Source organism: Scyliorhinus torazame, chromosome 7 (genome assembly GCF_047496885.1).
Source record: "Scyliorhinus torazame isolate Kashiwa2021f chromosome 7, sScyTor2.1, whole genome shotgun sequence".
NCBI lineage: Eukaryota > Metazoa > Chordata > Chondrichthyes > Carcharhiniformes > Scyliorhinidae > Scyliorhinus > Scyliorhinus torazame.
The window spans coordinates 247,470,085-247,483,764 of NC_092713.1; the positions used below are offsets into that span (position 1 = coordinate 247,470,085).

General features: G+C 49.7%; 1 protein-coding gene across 1 annotated transcript in view; it reads left to right on the top strand.

Moving 5' to 3' along the window:
* LOC140427466 (nuclear factor NF-kappa-B p105 subunit-like) overlaps positions 1-13,680 on the top strand; it is a 117,351-nt gene that overhangs the window by 65,584 nt on the left and 38,087 nt on the right. The window contains exon 6 of the mRNA XM_072512988.1: positions 4,262-4,425. Coding sequence (XP_072369089.1) covers positions 4,262-4,425 — 164 coding nt within the window. The remainder of the gene's footprint in view (positions 1-4,261; positions 4,426-13,680) is intronic.

Here is a 13,680-nt window from a genome sequence, read left to right on the forward strand (position 1 = left end):
ATAGCACAATGTACCATTTTGCAACTTTTGAGTTCCTCACTTATTCTGCTCGACTTAACGGTATATGTCCATTAAATGTCCATGGATCAAAATGATAACCACAAAGAAGAAGAAATGGGAAATAAGGGAATCAACAGAAAGGGCCCTTCCATACCTCCCTCCATAAAAGGAATAAAACATCAGTGCATGGAAGTTTCGTTATGAGGTATGCAAGGCATAAATCACAAACATATGTCCATTCATCCATCCTCATTATGCAAGTTCCCTTCCCAGTTTTTACATTAGTAACTAGTCAGCCCTTAACCCTCGTGACAAAGCATCAGTTATCACATTATCCCTTCCAGGGATGTGTACAATTTTAACATTGAACTGATGTAATAATAAACTTAAAACAGAATAATCTTGCATTCCGGGTTTTAAACGTTTGTATGAAAGCAAGCAGATTGTGGTCTGTATAAACTAAACTGTTTTTATTGTCATGCTGGACATATTTTTCAAAGTGTCGAAGGGCTACTAGCAATGCTAAGGTTTCTTTTTCAATGGTGGAGTACTTTCTTTGCACGGACTTAGTTTTTAAAAACAATATCTCACTGGCCTCTCTATTTTTGCATCGTCATCTTGTAGTAACACTGCCCCCATCCCCAAGTCACCGACATCCTTGGCCATTCTAAAAGATTTGGTAAAATTCAGGGCAGCCAGCACTGCTGGTTCACTTATTAATATGGCCCTCATCTTCTCAAATGTTACTTGGACGTCTGAGGACAACACCATTTTTGCTTGTTTGCCCAGCCATTGGTTAAGTAGTACTGAAGTTAGGTACGAATCTTCTGTAGAATCTGCACATGCCCAGGAACTTCATACTCTCCCATTTGGTTTTGGGGGCAGGGAAATCTAATAATGCATTTACTTTGGCTGCTCTAGGCCCCACTCGACCCTATCCCACAACATGCCCTAGATAGGTATTTTAGCCTTGGCAAACTCGCTTTTGACCAACTCCAGTTGTTTGAATAACTCCTCCAATTGCTCCATATGCTCTTAATAATAATAATTATCACTTATTGTCACAAGTAGGCTTCAATGATGTTACTGTGAAAAGCCCCTAGTTGCCACATTTCGACGCCTGTTCGGGGAGGCTGGTACGGGAATTGAACCCGCGCTGCTGGCCTTGTTCTGCATTACAAGCCAGCGATTTAGCCCACTGTGCTAAACCAGTTCAAGTAGACCACACAGTTCAGCAATCCAGCCACGACTTGGTATATAAGCCGTTGAAATGTAGCTGGTGATTTTTTGATGGCATTTATTTTCTGGTAATCCATGCAAAACCAGGGGCGCGATTCTCCGACCCTCCACCGGGTCAGAGAATCGCCAGGGGCTGGCGTGAATCCCGCCCACGCCGTGTCCCGAATTCTCCGCCACCAGAGATTTGGCGGAGGCGGGAATTGCGCCACGCTGGTCGGCGGGGGCGGGAATCGCGGCATGCCGGTCGGCGGGCCCACCCCCGGCGATTCTCCGGCCTGCGATGGGCCGAAGTCCCGCCGCTGTCAACCCTCTCCCGCCGGCGTGGATTAAACCACCTTTTGAACGGCGGGACAAGGCGGTGCGGGCGGGCTCCAGGGTTCTGGGGGGTGACGCGGGGCGATCTGGCCCCGGGGGGTGCCCCCACGGTGGCCTGGTCCGCGTTTGGGGCCCACGATTGTCGGTGGGCCTGTGCCGTGATGGCACTCTTTTTCTTCAGCCTTCGCCATGGTCTTCACTATGGCGGAGGCGGAAGAGACCCCCTCCCCTGCGCATGCGCGGGGATGACATCAGCAGCCACTGACGCTCCCGCGCATGCGTCACCCAGCGAAGACCTTTTGGCGCCAGCTGGCGTGGCGCCAAAGGCCTTTCCCGCCAGCCGGTGGAGCAGCTACCACTCCGGCGAGGGCCTAGCCCCTCAAGGTGAGGGCTTGGCCCCTAAAGGTGCAGAGACATCCGCACCTTTGGGGCGGCCCGACGCGGAGTGGTTCCCGCCACTCCATTACGGTGAAACCCCCCGCCCCGCCGGGTAGGGGAGAATCCCGCCCCAGGTTGTTCTGTGATTCTTCCGCATATGTTGGATCTCTGCTTCTAACTGAGCCAGTTTTTGTGGGTTCAGCCAATCCAGATGTTGCTTTATTGGTTCGAAGATTCCTATGTCTACATCATGATTAGCTAACCGAGTGCATCATGATGTGTTCCGACAAATCTGGTTATATTTTCCCTGTATCTTTATTAGATCTTTCCACTGTCTTTCTTTCAAATAGGCAAACTGGGCCTTTAATTGCTCTAAGATGTCCGTATTTGTTAATCGTACCACTGGAGTGTCACTCTGTAAACTGTCGACCTCTTCTCCTACCTCCCTTCCCATCACTGTCCTCTTCCACTACTTGTACCACCTGACACACTTCTCCCTTCCTATCCTTTTCAAACTTATGGGGGTGACGAAACAAAGGTTTAAATTTATGGATCAGCTCATAATCGTCAGCCATTATCGCTGCTTGTCTACCGGTCATCGCCCTTTGGTATTCAACATGGGTTCTTATCACAGAAGATAGTGAATTCTTAAATTCTTTAAAGACCATAAGACATAGGAGCAGAATTAGGCCACTCGGCCCATAAAGTCTGCTCCTCTTTTCAATCATGGCTGATATTTTTCTCATCCCCATTCTCCTGCCTTCTCCCTATAACCCCTGATCCCCTTATTAATCAAGAATCTATCTATCTCTGTCTTAAAGACACTCAGTGATTTGGCTTCCACAGCATTCTGTGCCAAAGAGTTCCACAGATTCATCACCCCCTGGCTGAAGAAGTTCCTCCTCATCTCTGTTTTCAAGGATTGTCCCTTTAGTCTGAGATTGTGCCCTCTGGTTCTAGTTTTTCCTACTAGTGAAAACATCCTCTCCTCGTCAGCATCCAGGATCTGACTCTAACTTCCTGCATCCTCTGAAAACCATACCACTCTGGTAGGACCCAATGGCCGCCTGTTGTCGAGCAGGAAACGGCCTTTCACCAATTCATTGGCCACCAGCCAGCCAATCGAATCGAATCCCTCTTATCTCTCCGATGCCAAAATGTCTGAGCTTTTCTGTTCAGGAGCTAAATCCCCATAGCATAATGTACCATTTTGCAACTTTTGAGTTCCTCACTCCCTCTGCTCGACTTAAAGGTATATGTCCAATAAACATCCATGGATCAAAAATGATAACCACAGAGTAAAAGAAATGGGAAATAAGGGAATCAACAGGAAGGGCCCTTACATATTTAATACTTTAATTTAAAACTAAAAGCTATGTTCTAAAATATATTAATTACAGAATCAGATATTTGCAATTCTCCCCCAGGAAGATATGAAATGCATCTTTTTACCTTGGGAGAGGTATAAATATCTGAGTCCATAATTAATATATTCTAGTATATAAGTTTCTTAGTTTTACAATTAAAATACTAAATGTACGATAAGCTGAAACTCTTGGCTAAGAAATTGGTATGTATCTTATGATATGCTTTCAGTTATCCCAGTTAAAATATTACAACTTACAACATGCTACACATCATAACATCCATCTGTAATACACGGTCTAATCCCCCATTGTCCACAAATGAGCTCATTTAAGATGTGAAATAGTACTCTTTGCAGTGTTTTCTGAGAGTTGTCTTTTTATAATAATCATAATGCAAAGTTTCTTTTGCAGCAGCAGTTTTCTCATTGATGTTCACTTGTGTATTTCCAACCTCTTTTTTTTAATGCAGTCTGTTCAAAATTCACTGTCCTCTTGTGTGAAAAGAAGGTTCCAGTTAATTCCACAGTGACTGCATTTTCTTTTCACACAACTGCAGATATAGCTTTGTTTATAAATCAATGTTCTAGACTTAAACTTTCAAGGTTCTTCTCCAGAAGAAGCAAGTTCAAAATTAAAGTTTAGATGTTGAGCCAACACTTCAATGCTATTAACCTCACCTTTGCTGCAAAATATTCAGGAACAAACAAAACCCTTTACAGACAGTAGATTGAGGAAATGTTAATCCAGAGACCCTGATCAATATTTGTAATAACATTTTAGAGATGAAAGAGAAATGCACAAATTCACCGCACCACTCAAGAATTAGTAACACATCTTGTATGAGATTATCATTTCAAAATCTCTTTATTGACTTAAAATAGAATGTAATGGGATATTCAAGTGAACTGATTTTATACTTAATTTCTTTGTGAAGATGACTAAAAAATATATCTTCTGGTTAGCTTTCCCAACCTTGGAATCCTTCATGTCCCTAAGAAGGATGTTGTGGCAATTATAGAAGAACAGCTGATTAAGTCGTGGACTTCAGATACCCAAAATGGGAATATTTCACTTCCTGATGGAAAAAATGAAAATGAAATGGAATTGCAACACAAACAGCTGCAGAGTGAGTTAATATTATTTGACTGTATTGTTCATTCTGTATTTGAGGGAATGATTCAGTGACCCCTTTGCACTAGGCATGGATCTGGGCGCAACAGGTGAATTGCGTGAGAACCCGAAATCGGGTGAGAGCCATCTTTTCATATTTAAATTAGCTTAATCACTCATTTAAATACCCGAACACCAGATTCACCCAGCGCCCGGGACTCAATGGCCACACCTGCGAGACCTCTCCATGACACGGTTTAGTACTAGTTCACACAAATGTGAACCAGGTGTAATGACACCTCAGGGAGTCTCACAGGGGTTGGGGACAGGGCAGGGTGGTACCCTGACACTCCCCTTGCCACCTGGGCACCCAGGCACTGCCAGCCTGACACCTTGGCAATGGCATCTGGGCATCCTGGTTCCAGAGTGGCACTGCCAGGGTGCCAGGCTGGCAGTGCCAGGCTGCCTGGGTGCAATGTCGGCACTGCCAGTAATTGGGCCTGGGGGGACCTTGCCAATTGGAGGGGGGAGGGGGGTTTCCCAGGAGCCTCAACAAGGTTGATGGGGTTTGGGGGGGTGGGGGGCAGAAAGTGGGTAGGGCCAGAAAGGGGGGGGGGGCAGGAAAGATCTGGACTACCGGTCAAAATGGCGCCCCAATCTGTGAGGCACCTTTCCTGTTGGCAAGGTCAGCTCGTCATCAAGAAATCAACTAATGTGTGGACTCGGCTGGGAGAAAATCCTCGAGGCCAAAAAAAAGGCAAAGTGTTGTTGAATAGTGGGGGTCTCTCAGTGCTGCAGTTGCTGAGAAACAACCTGCTAAATGCGCCCAAAAGCAGACTTTAATATTAAAAAAAAAAATTTAGTGTAGCCAATTATAATTTTTTCCCAATTCAGGGACAATTTAGCATGGCCAATTCACCTAACCTGCACATCTTTGGGTTGTGGGGGTGAAACTTAAGTTTATGTTAATTGATGGTAACTGCTTTCAACACCAGTGGTCAGGTTTCGAGCTCCTCATTTCATTAATCTAAATGCACGCCCACTGTACTTCGCAGAAGATAGCGAGTTGTTTTGTCATGGACATCTGTGTATACTAAAGGAAATCACTAAATGATCACTTTTGAAATCCAGTTTTGACTGGCTGCATGGAAGCCTCTCAGTTGTAAATTTCGATAGTCACAATCAGATATAGTGGGCGGAATTCACCCAAAAAATGACTAAGGGCACGATTCAGAGACACCATTGCACCCGACGCGATACCGGGAGCAGTGGTGAATCGCGTGCAAGCACCAAATCGGACTCCGCACCCAGCGCAAAACCTTTTACAAGTCACTCGACTCATTTCGCCTGCCGTGATTGGGCGACATCCATATCTGAATATTTAAATGAGCCTTACGGATCCTTTAAATACCAGGATGCCGAGATTCAACTGGCACCCGTGAGTCAATGTTCCTGCTTGGGACAGCTTGTCAGGGTGCCATTTAATACTCGTCCACACAAACGTGGACCAGTTGTAACAGTGCCTGGGGGGGGTCTCCCAAGCCATTGGAGACTCTGAGTGGTCAAGGAAAGGGCAGGTATCACCCTGGCACACCCACTAGCACCGGGACACCTTGGCACTGCCAATCTGGTACCCTGGCAGTGGCACCCTGGCACTCTGGCAGTGAAGCGAAATTGGGAAACGCGAATGGTCGGAGAATAGGTTCCGGCGACAAAATCATGGCGGGCACAGATTTGACGCCGAATTGCAATTCACTGTCACCTCGACAGCGGCGTCAATGCGGTCCGGAACGCAGGCATAGGAAACATCGTTTGCATATCATTTGCGGGTCTGACCATGGAACACCATTGTCTCAGCCTGCAAGGCAGCCATGCAGCTGTGCATGCTGCTGACAGCCCGCTGTGAACATAGGGCCACAGGTCATATGGGTCCCCAACCCAGGCCATCCACCTAGGTGCCCTCTGGCCCGAGCCGACCCATCAGCTGTATGGGTGCGCTCCAACAAAACCAGTGCCATCTTGTTGGCTCCAGCAAAACCAGTGCCATCTTGTTGGCTGGGATGAGTGTGTGTGGGGAGTGATGTGTATATGTGGCTGCACTTATCAGCCTCCCGAGTGTCAATCACAGACCCATCAAATCCTGTACTGTGAGAGCACAATGCGGCCGAAGAATGCCGGGAGAGGCCGACAGCGAGCCTCCCGACAGCGAACCTCCCGACAGTCTCCACACCTCACGAGATTCTCTGAAGTCCCGCAAAATGTCGGAGTCGGAACCCGTCCCCAAATGGGCGTGGCCGAATGACGCTCATGGAAGTAGGTTCCAAACCTACCTACGACCTACCTGCGTGGGATCCACCGGGCTCCCTCGATTCTTTGGCCTCTCCAGGGAGGCTGCAGCCGGGAGCCGATCAATGCTGGTCCACACAAACGTGGACCACGCGGAATGGCACCTAGGGGGGTCTCCCAGGCCATCGGAGACCCCCTGCACGGTCAGGGTAAGTGCTGGGTGGCCCCTTGACCCTCCCCCTGGAATGTGGGTATCTTGGCACTGCCCAGCTGGCATGTTGGCATTGCCATCCTGGCACTGCCATGGTGCCCAGATGGTACTGCCAAGCTGGCAGAAGCACTGCCTGGTGCCAGAGTAGCAGTGCAAGGGTGCCCAAGTGCCAGGGTGGCACTGCCAAGGGCCAGAGGCAAGGGGGGCTATGCCCAATAAATGAGGGTGGAGGGGAATTTGAAGGGTGGGGGAGGGCAGGGCAGGTAAGTAGGGGCCTCTAGGAGGTTGGGTGGGTGATGGGTGGGGGTCCTAGAAGGGGGTACCCCCAGCAGGGTGTCCTCACGTTTGATCAATGAGGGGATCAGGGGTTATGGGGAGAAGGCAGAAGAATGGGGATGAGAAAAATATCAGCCATGATTGAATGGCGGAACAGACTTGATGGGCCAAGTAGCCTAATTCTGCTCCGATGTCTTATGGTCTTATGGGAGGTGTGGGGTAATGCCCATGTGTGTGTGGGGTGACATTGCCCATGTTTGGGGTGTGGGGGCCCACAAGCTCACTTAGAGATCATGGCGCCGTTTCAAAATGGCGGCCCGATCTCTGGGTTCAGCTCCCAGTGCTAAACAATATTCGTATTGTGGGCTAAACCAGTGAGAAACTCCCCGGGGCCAAAAGAAATTACTAAGTGTCATCGAATAGCGGTGGGAAACTCGCTGGCAGAGCCGGCGGGAAACTCCCAGAAAAACCCGCCCCACATTAACTTAGAAATTTTGGGAGAGAATCACGCCCTTGGTCTCAGGAATGGAGAATCCAGCCCATGGTGTCTGGCCTGTGAACAGGATGTGGGGCGCCGATCTCGTTTTATGCTGGATTATCCGCCGCTCACCGCCAGTAGCTGAGCTCCCAACGCGGCGGAGAATCCAACTCCTGATAACAGTACTTCATTACCAAATAACAGTCAAGAGGAAATTGCAGCAGGGATAAGACTAGCCTCTGGCAAATCTTATCCACACTGGCGAATGTAAATTTGTTGTACCACCACCTTTTAAACTGACTAGTTCTCTGTCACCAGCAAAAGTAAACAAGGAAACTGAAAGACAGTTTTTATCAATAATGGTAGTAGAAAATAATTTTTTCACTCTTGCTCAGCAGGTTAAAACACTATTTTCTTTTAAATTTAAATTATTGCAAAATGTTGCTGTGTGGTACAATCATAGCCAGCATGCGAACACATTGGGCTGTAAGTTAGTATCAAAATAACAGTCAAGATAATGGCACTCACTGTTACTTATGCACAATTATTACTGCAACTTTAGGTGGGGCAAACATGTTGGTAAATGTATAAATCCAGATGTTGCTGTCTGAGATGTGCCATTCTGGTGTTAACCTCCATGTCGTTGTCTATCTCGCCATTGAAATGTGTTAATTAGAATGAAATTACTGTACTTGCACAGTAGATACAAACTAAACTTGCCACAGAAAGTTAAGATTTTTTTATTTGTTCATGGGATGTGGGCGCCGCAGGCCGTGCCAGCATTTATTGCCCATCCCTAATTGCCCTTGAGGGGCAGTTAAGCGTCAGCCACATTGCTGAGGTTCTGGAGTCATGTCTAGACGGACCAGGTAAGGATGGCAGACTTCCTTCCCTAAAGGACATTAGTGAACCAAATGTTTTTTTTACAACAATAGACAATGGTTTCATGGTCATTGCCAGATTTTTATTGAATTCAAACTTCACCATCTGCAGTGGCAGGATTTGAAACTGTGACCCCAGAGCAGTAGTTTGGATCTCTGGATTACTAGTCCAGTGACAATACCACGATGCCACCGCCTCCCCTAAATGGCTTCTTCTCCATTTTGGTCTGAGTACCTGTTTAATGACATAATAGATGTTATTTACTGCCAAACAACCTCGCTGGCACCAAACATTAACTAATGTGCCTGAGGTGTCTCATTCCTTCAGGTTTTAATTGTTGTTAGAGATTTTAAATATGTAAAATTTTAAAATAATTTATTTTTCCTTTTTCTCTCATAATCCAATCTTCCATCCCTTCTCTTTGGTTTTCTTTCAATGCCTTATTTGGCCATGAATTTTCACTCAAATTTATCTTTCCTTCTCATTCCTTGCACTGTGAGCTTCCTGATCCTTCCATTTGATTGGTTATGGAGATATGCTTGCCCTGTATCCCTTGCTGCAATATTATTAGCTGACACTTCCAGAACATTGGAACATTAGGGGTGGGATTCTCCATCCAGCAATGCCAGAATCATGCGCGATTGGGTGGAGAATCTCGCGTGAACTGAAAATCATGGCCGGCGCCAGGTGTCCGGCAGAATGGCATGCTCCGGTGCCTCAACAGTGGAGTTAATGCATTCTATTTCATACGTACAGTACACAATGTTGGCATATCATTAACGGGCCCGACCAGGGTATTCTCCAGGGTGCCCACGATGCTCTGCCTCTGCCAGGTGGAATTACCGATGGCGAGGTTCACTTGTGGTTTTAAAAATCGGGCAACAGGCGCCTTGGCTGCTGAGAGAGAGAGAGGAGGTAAGACATGTTCCCATGGGTAGGCTGCCAGTCCTGCTGTTCGACAGGCTGGGGGGGCGACCAGGGGATAGGTCGTGGGGTCAGAGTGACATCCCGAGACCGGGGTGTCCTGGCAAGATCACCATTACCGCGGCCTGCCAGGATGCACTGAGGCTGTAGGAACAGGAGCTGCTCAGGGACGACTCTGCAGCAGCAGAGCTTGGCCCAGAGGAACAGGAGGCAGCCAGTGAGGATAAAGAGCCGGCAGCCCAACAGGCCGAGGAGGAGGTGGGAAGGAGGAGCCGCATCAGGCCTTATGTGTACTGGCAGCGTCTGTCATTCGAGGACCTGCTGGAACGGACGTGCCGTTGAAGACTCCGGCTGGGCAGGGGGACTGTACAGCATGTCTGCATGATCATGGCGCACCTGGCACCGCGGGAGTATGGGGGAGGACACACATTCCCTGTCGCCATCAAGGTGACGATCCCCCTCAACGTTTCACGTGGTCCTTCCAGGTGCCATGTGGGGACCTGTCCGGAATCTCACAGACCTTGGTGCACAGCTGCATTCCCACCATCACAGAGGCCCTAAATCCCCTGCCTCACAATATATCAGCTTCAATGTGAACCGAGCCCACCAAGATTCCCAGGCAGTGGGGTTCACCACCATTGCCAAGATGCCTCAGGCCCAGGGGTGATCGATGAGATGCATGTCCCCCTACGAGCACCGGCCCATAACAGGCCAGTCTTCATGAACCAAAAGGGGATCCACTCCATGAAGGTGCAGCTGGTGTGAGTCCATAAGCTGCATATCATGCACGTCTGCACCCAATACACAGGCAGTGTGCACAATGCCTTCATCCTGCTGTTATGGGAGAGGCGTTTTCAGAACCCCAAAATGTATCATGAAGTTCAACCAACCTCCCCCTTTAATGTATTTGTTGCTTTTCCTAGCACATGGCGTGTTCCCTAGGTGTGGGATTACAATTATGGACACGTGTGCTTTTAAACACAAAACACTGTTTATTCCATGAACTCAACTTAACATATTAAAGAAACATTGGCTCTCTTAACACCCCTTACTTCAAAGGTAACTCCGAAAATATTGCAACAGTAAATAATTCCTCAAATGTTCCTTCAAACTTCCAAGAGACTTAACACCTTTAAACAGAATCACATCAGGTTAAAGGCTTTACTATTATGAGTTTAAATCACCCAAATGATCCAGAGATAGTCTTTCATGGCAGACATCACAGCAAATCCAGCTCACTGCAAAACACAGACACTCCCCAAGCTCTTTTCCTCCAAATTGCAGCTCTCTGGAAACACACAGACACACACAAGCTGCTTTTTCAAATTGAAACTTCAAAATGGCTGATCCACCCACTCTCTGACATCACTGTTTTCTTAAAGATACATTGCTTAAATATCCATGTCTTAAACGTACTCTCACATGACACCGGCACACTCAATGGTGCCCGACACCTTTGAGGCCCAGCTGCAAGTGAGGGGATGGCTGTTGGGCGACATGGGTTATCCGCTGTGGTTGTGGTTGATGATGCTGATGTGGAGGCCACAGACCGATGCGGAGACCCGCTACAGCGAGGCTCATGCAGCGACCAATGGCATGATCGAGCGGTGCATCGGCATCCAGGTGCCTGGGCCGCTCTGGAGGGGCCCTCCAGTATAGCGCTAGGAGAGTCTCCCACATCGTGGTGGCCTGCTGTGTCCTCCACAACATTGCACAGCAGAGAGGCGACGTGCTGGAGGAGGGCGATAAACACCAGGTCTTATGGGACATAACAGGTGAACATCTCTATAACAGTTTGTGCCGTAGCCCCTCACGCTATCATGTGTCCTGTATCCGTGCCAACTTAACTGATGTCTACCTGCCCTGCCTTACGGGCGCTAACACTACGTCTAGTTGGATCCCCTGGTGGTGAGTGGAGACAGCCTGCTACGATTCTCACCCTATGACCTGGGTCCACTTTTGCGGCTGTCCTCTGGAGCGACTGAGCCTGGTTGGGCCCGGCAGTCGCTCGGGTGTCCCAGGTGGTATGGTGCCATCCTGTTCTGCCCGCTGCCCATCGGATGCGCCAGGAACAGGGGGGGAAGGACCGAGGTGCTGTGCTGTTCCAGCAACTCCCCTGTAGGAGTCATCGGCACGAGCCCCGTCACCTCCTCCTCCCTCAGGGTGCCCGGTTGGCCCCGGGTTATTCCTTGGGTGGGGGGTGCGACCGGAGTGAACTCTAGGGCCTCCCCCTGCCAGTCCTGGAAGCCCGCTCTCGTCTCAACCAGGGTCTCCATGCTCACGGCCATGGAGCACAGGGACTGGGTCACCTCCCCCTTGAACTGTGCAACATCACTCAGTGACTCTGCCATCTCCCCTGGGACTGACTCTGGTCAACCAGCACCCAGGGAATGCCGTTGTTTCCGCAGCGATAACTCGTCGTGACTGGGCCAAGCTCTGGAGTGCCGCTGCAATGTCCAGGTGATCCTGGTACATAGCTGCCTGTGACAGGGCAGCCCTGGGTCCTGTGCCTCGACCACTACCCGCACAGAGTGCCCGAGGCCTTGGATATCCAGATCCATGGCTGACACTTTCGCCCCCAAGGCCTCCACTGGGGCGCCACCCTTGCGGTGTCGGCTTGGGTGGCACGTATGGGCGTTACCTAATAATAATAATAATAATAATAATCGCTTATTGTCACAAGTAGGCTTTAATGAATTTACTGTGAAAAGCCCCTAGTCGCCACATTCTGGCACCTGTTCGGGGAGGCTGGAATGGGAATTGAACCCGCGCTGCTCGTCTTGTTGTGCATTACAAGCCAGCTGTCTTAGCCCACTGTGGTAAAACAGCCCACTGTGCTAAACATTCTGCCCCTGCACTCAATTGGACTCCTCCAGTTGCCCCTGCAGTCGCTGGATTGTTGCTGACACCCTCTCATGTAGACCCTAGCTCTGAGACTGCATCTCCATTATCGATGGGACCCCCTTTCCAGAAGCCTGAGACCTGTCTGGGCGTCCTCCGACTGTCCACCCCCTCGGAGATTCTTAGATCTACTTGATGTACCGCAGCATGTATCGGTGCACACCAGATAGTGTCCCAGGAGCCTTTTCATTCACATGCCCAATCGAGGTGAGTGTCTCTGGGATGGTGGAGGCTGTTGGAGACAGCTGTGACAGAAAGTCACTGTCGTTCCACACTGGTGCTCCGGGTGTCTCGGGTTGGCTATTTGTTGATGACTCCTTGCTGGGATCCACTTGGGGTTGGGGTCGGGGGACACCAGAAGGGCCCTCATCGCCAAGTTATCCTGCAAGACACAGGACATGATTGGATCCCTGCTTGGGGTGGTGGGTGGGGTGGGGTGGGGTAGTGTGAAGGAGTGGAGTGGGGTGGGATAGGTGGAGTGTTGTGAGGGAGGTGGATGGTATGGGGTGGTGTAGGGGAGGTGGGGTGGGGTGGGCGACTTGGGGTGCTAAGGAGGTGGTGAGGGGGAGGTACCATGCATGCCATAGGGGCAACGCAACTCAGCGGAGGCTCACTTGCCTGTCCGATGCCGCGACTGCCCTCCCTCTGGGCCCACCGACCTGGTCAAATGTCCGCTGCTTCACAACGGTGAGTGGCCACATGTCCAGCGGCCCCCATGGGTATTCTCTATCACTCTGCAGTTATGTGCCGCCTTCTCCTGGTGGGGGAGGAGATTTCAGGTGTGTGGCATGGCAGTTGGTGCAAGGGGCATGATGCTGGTTACTCACGCTGGTCGTCCTGAGGAAGTTGTACAACTTCATCCACCACTGCTGTCCGATTCTGGCGGTGGGGCCCACGGCGCTCATCGCCTCTGCCACCTGAGCCCAGGCCCAGTCTACAGCGGTGGGTAGCAGCCTGCTTCCCACCCACGTGGAACCCACGGCGTCCAGCAGGGTCACAAGCTCTGTGTCCGCAAACCTGAGGGCCGGTCTCTGTGCGGTCATCTTGTTGGCTGGGATGAGTGTGTGTTGGGAGTGGAGTGCTATTATGCGGCTGCAGCTTGTCAGCCTTTCGAGTGGCAATCCCAATGCCAGTGAATCGGACACCGTTTTTCATTGGAATCGATCAAGTTCCAATGGTTACTCGCAGGCTCAGCTCAGTTATATCGGATCCCATCTATGATCATGGCGCAGTGCTAGCCCATTAATGAATCATGAATTGCTCCTGGACTGGCGCCAATTTAGTTGTCGTGGAAGTCCACCGATTCAGTCCCG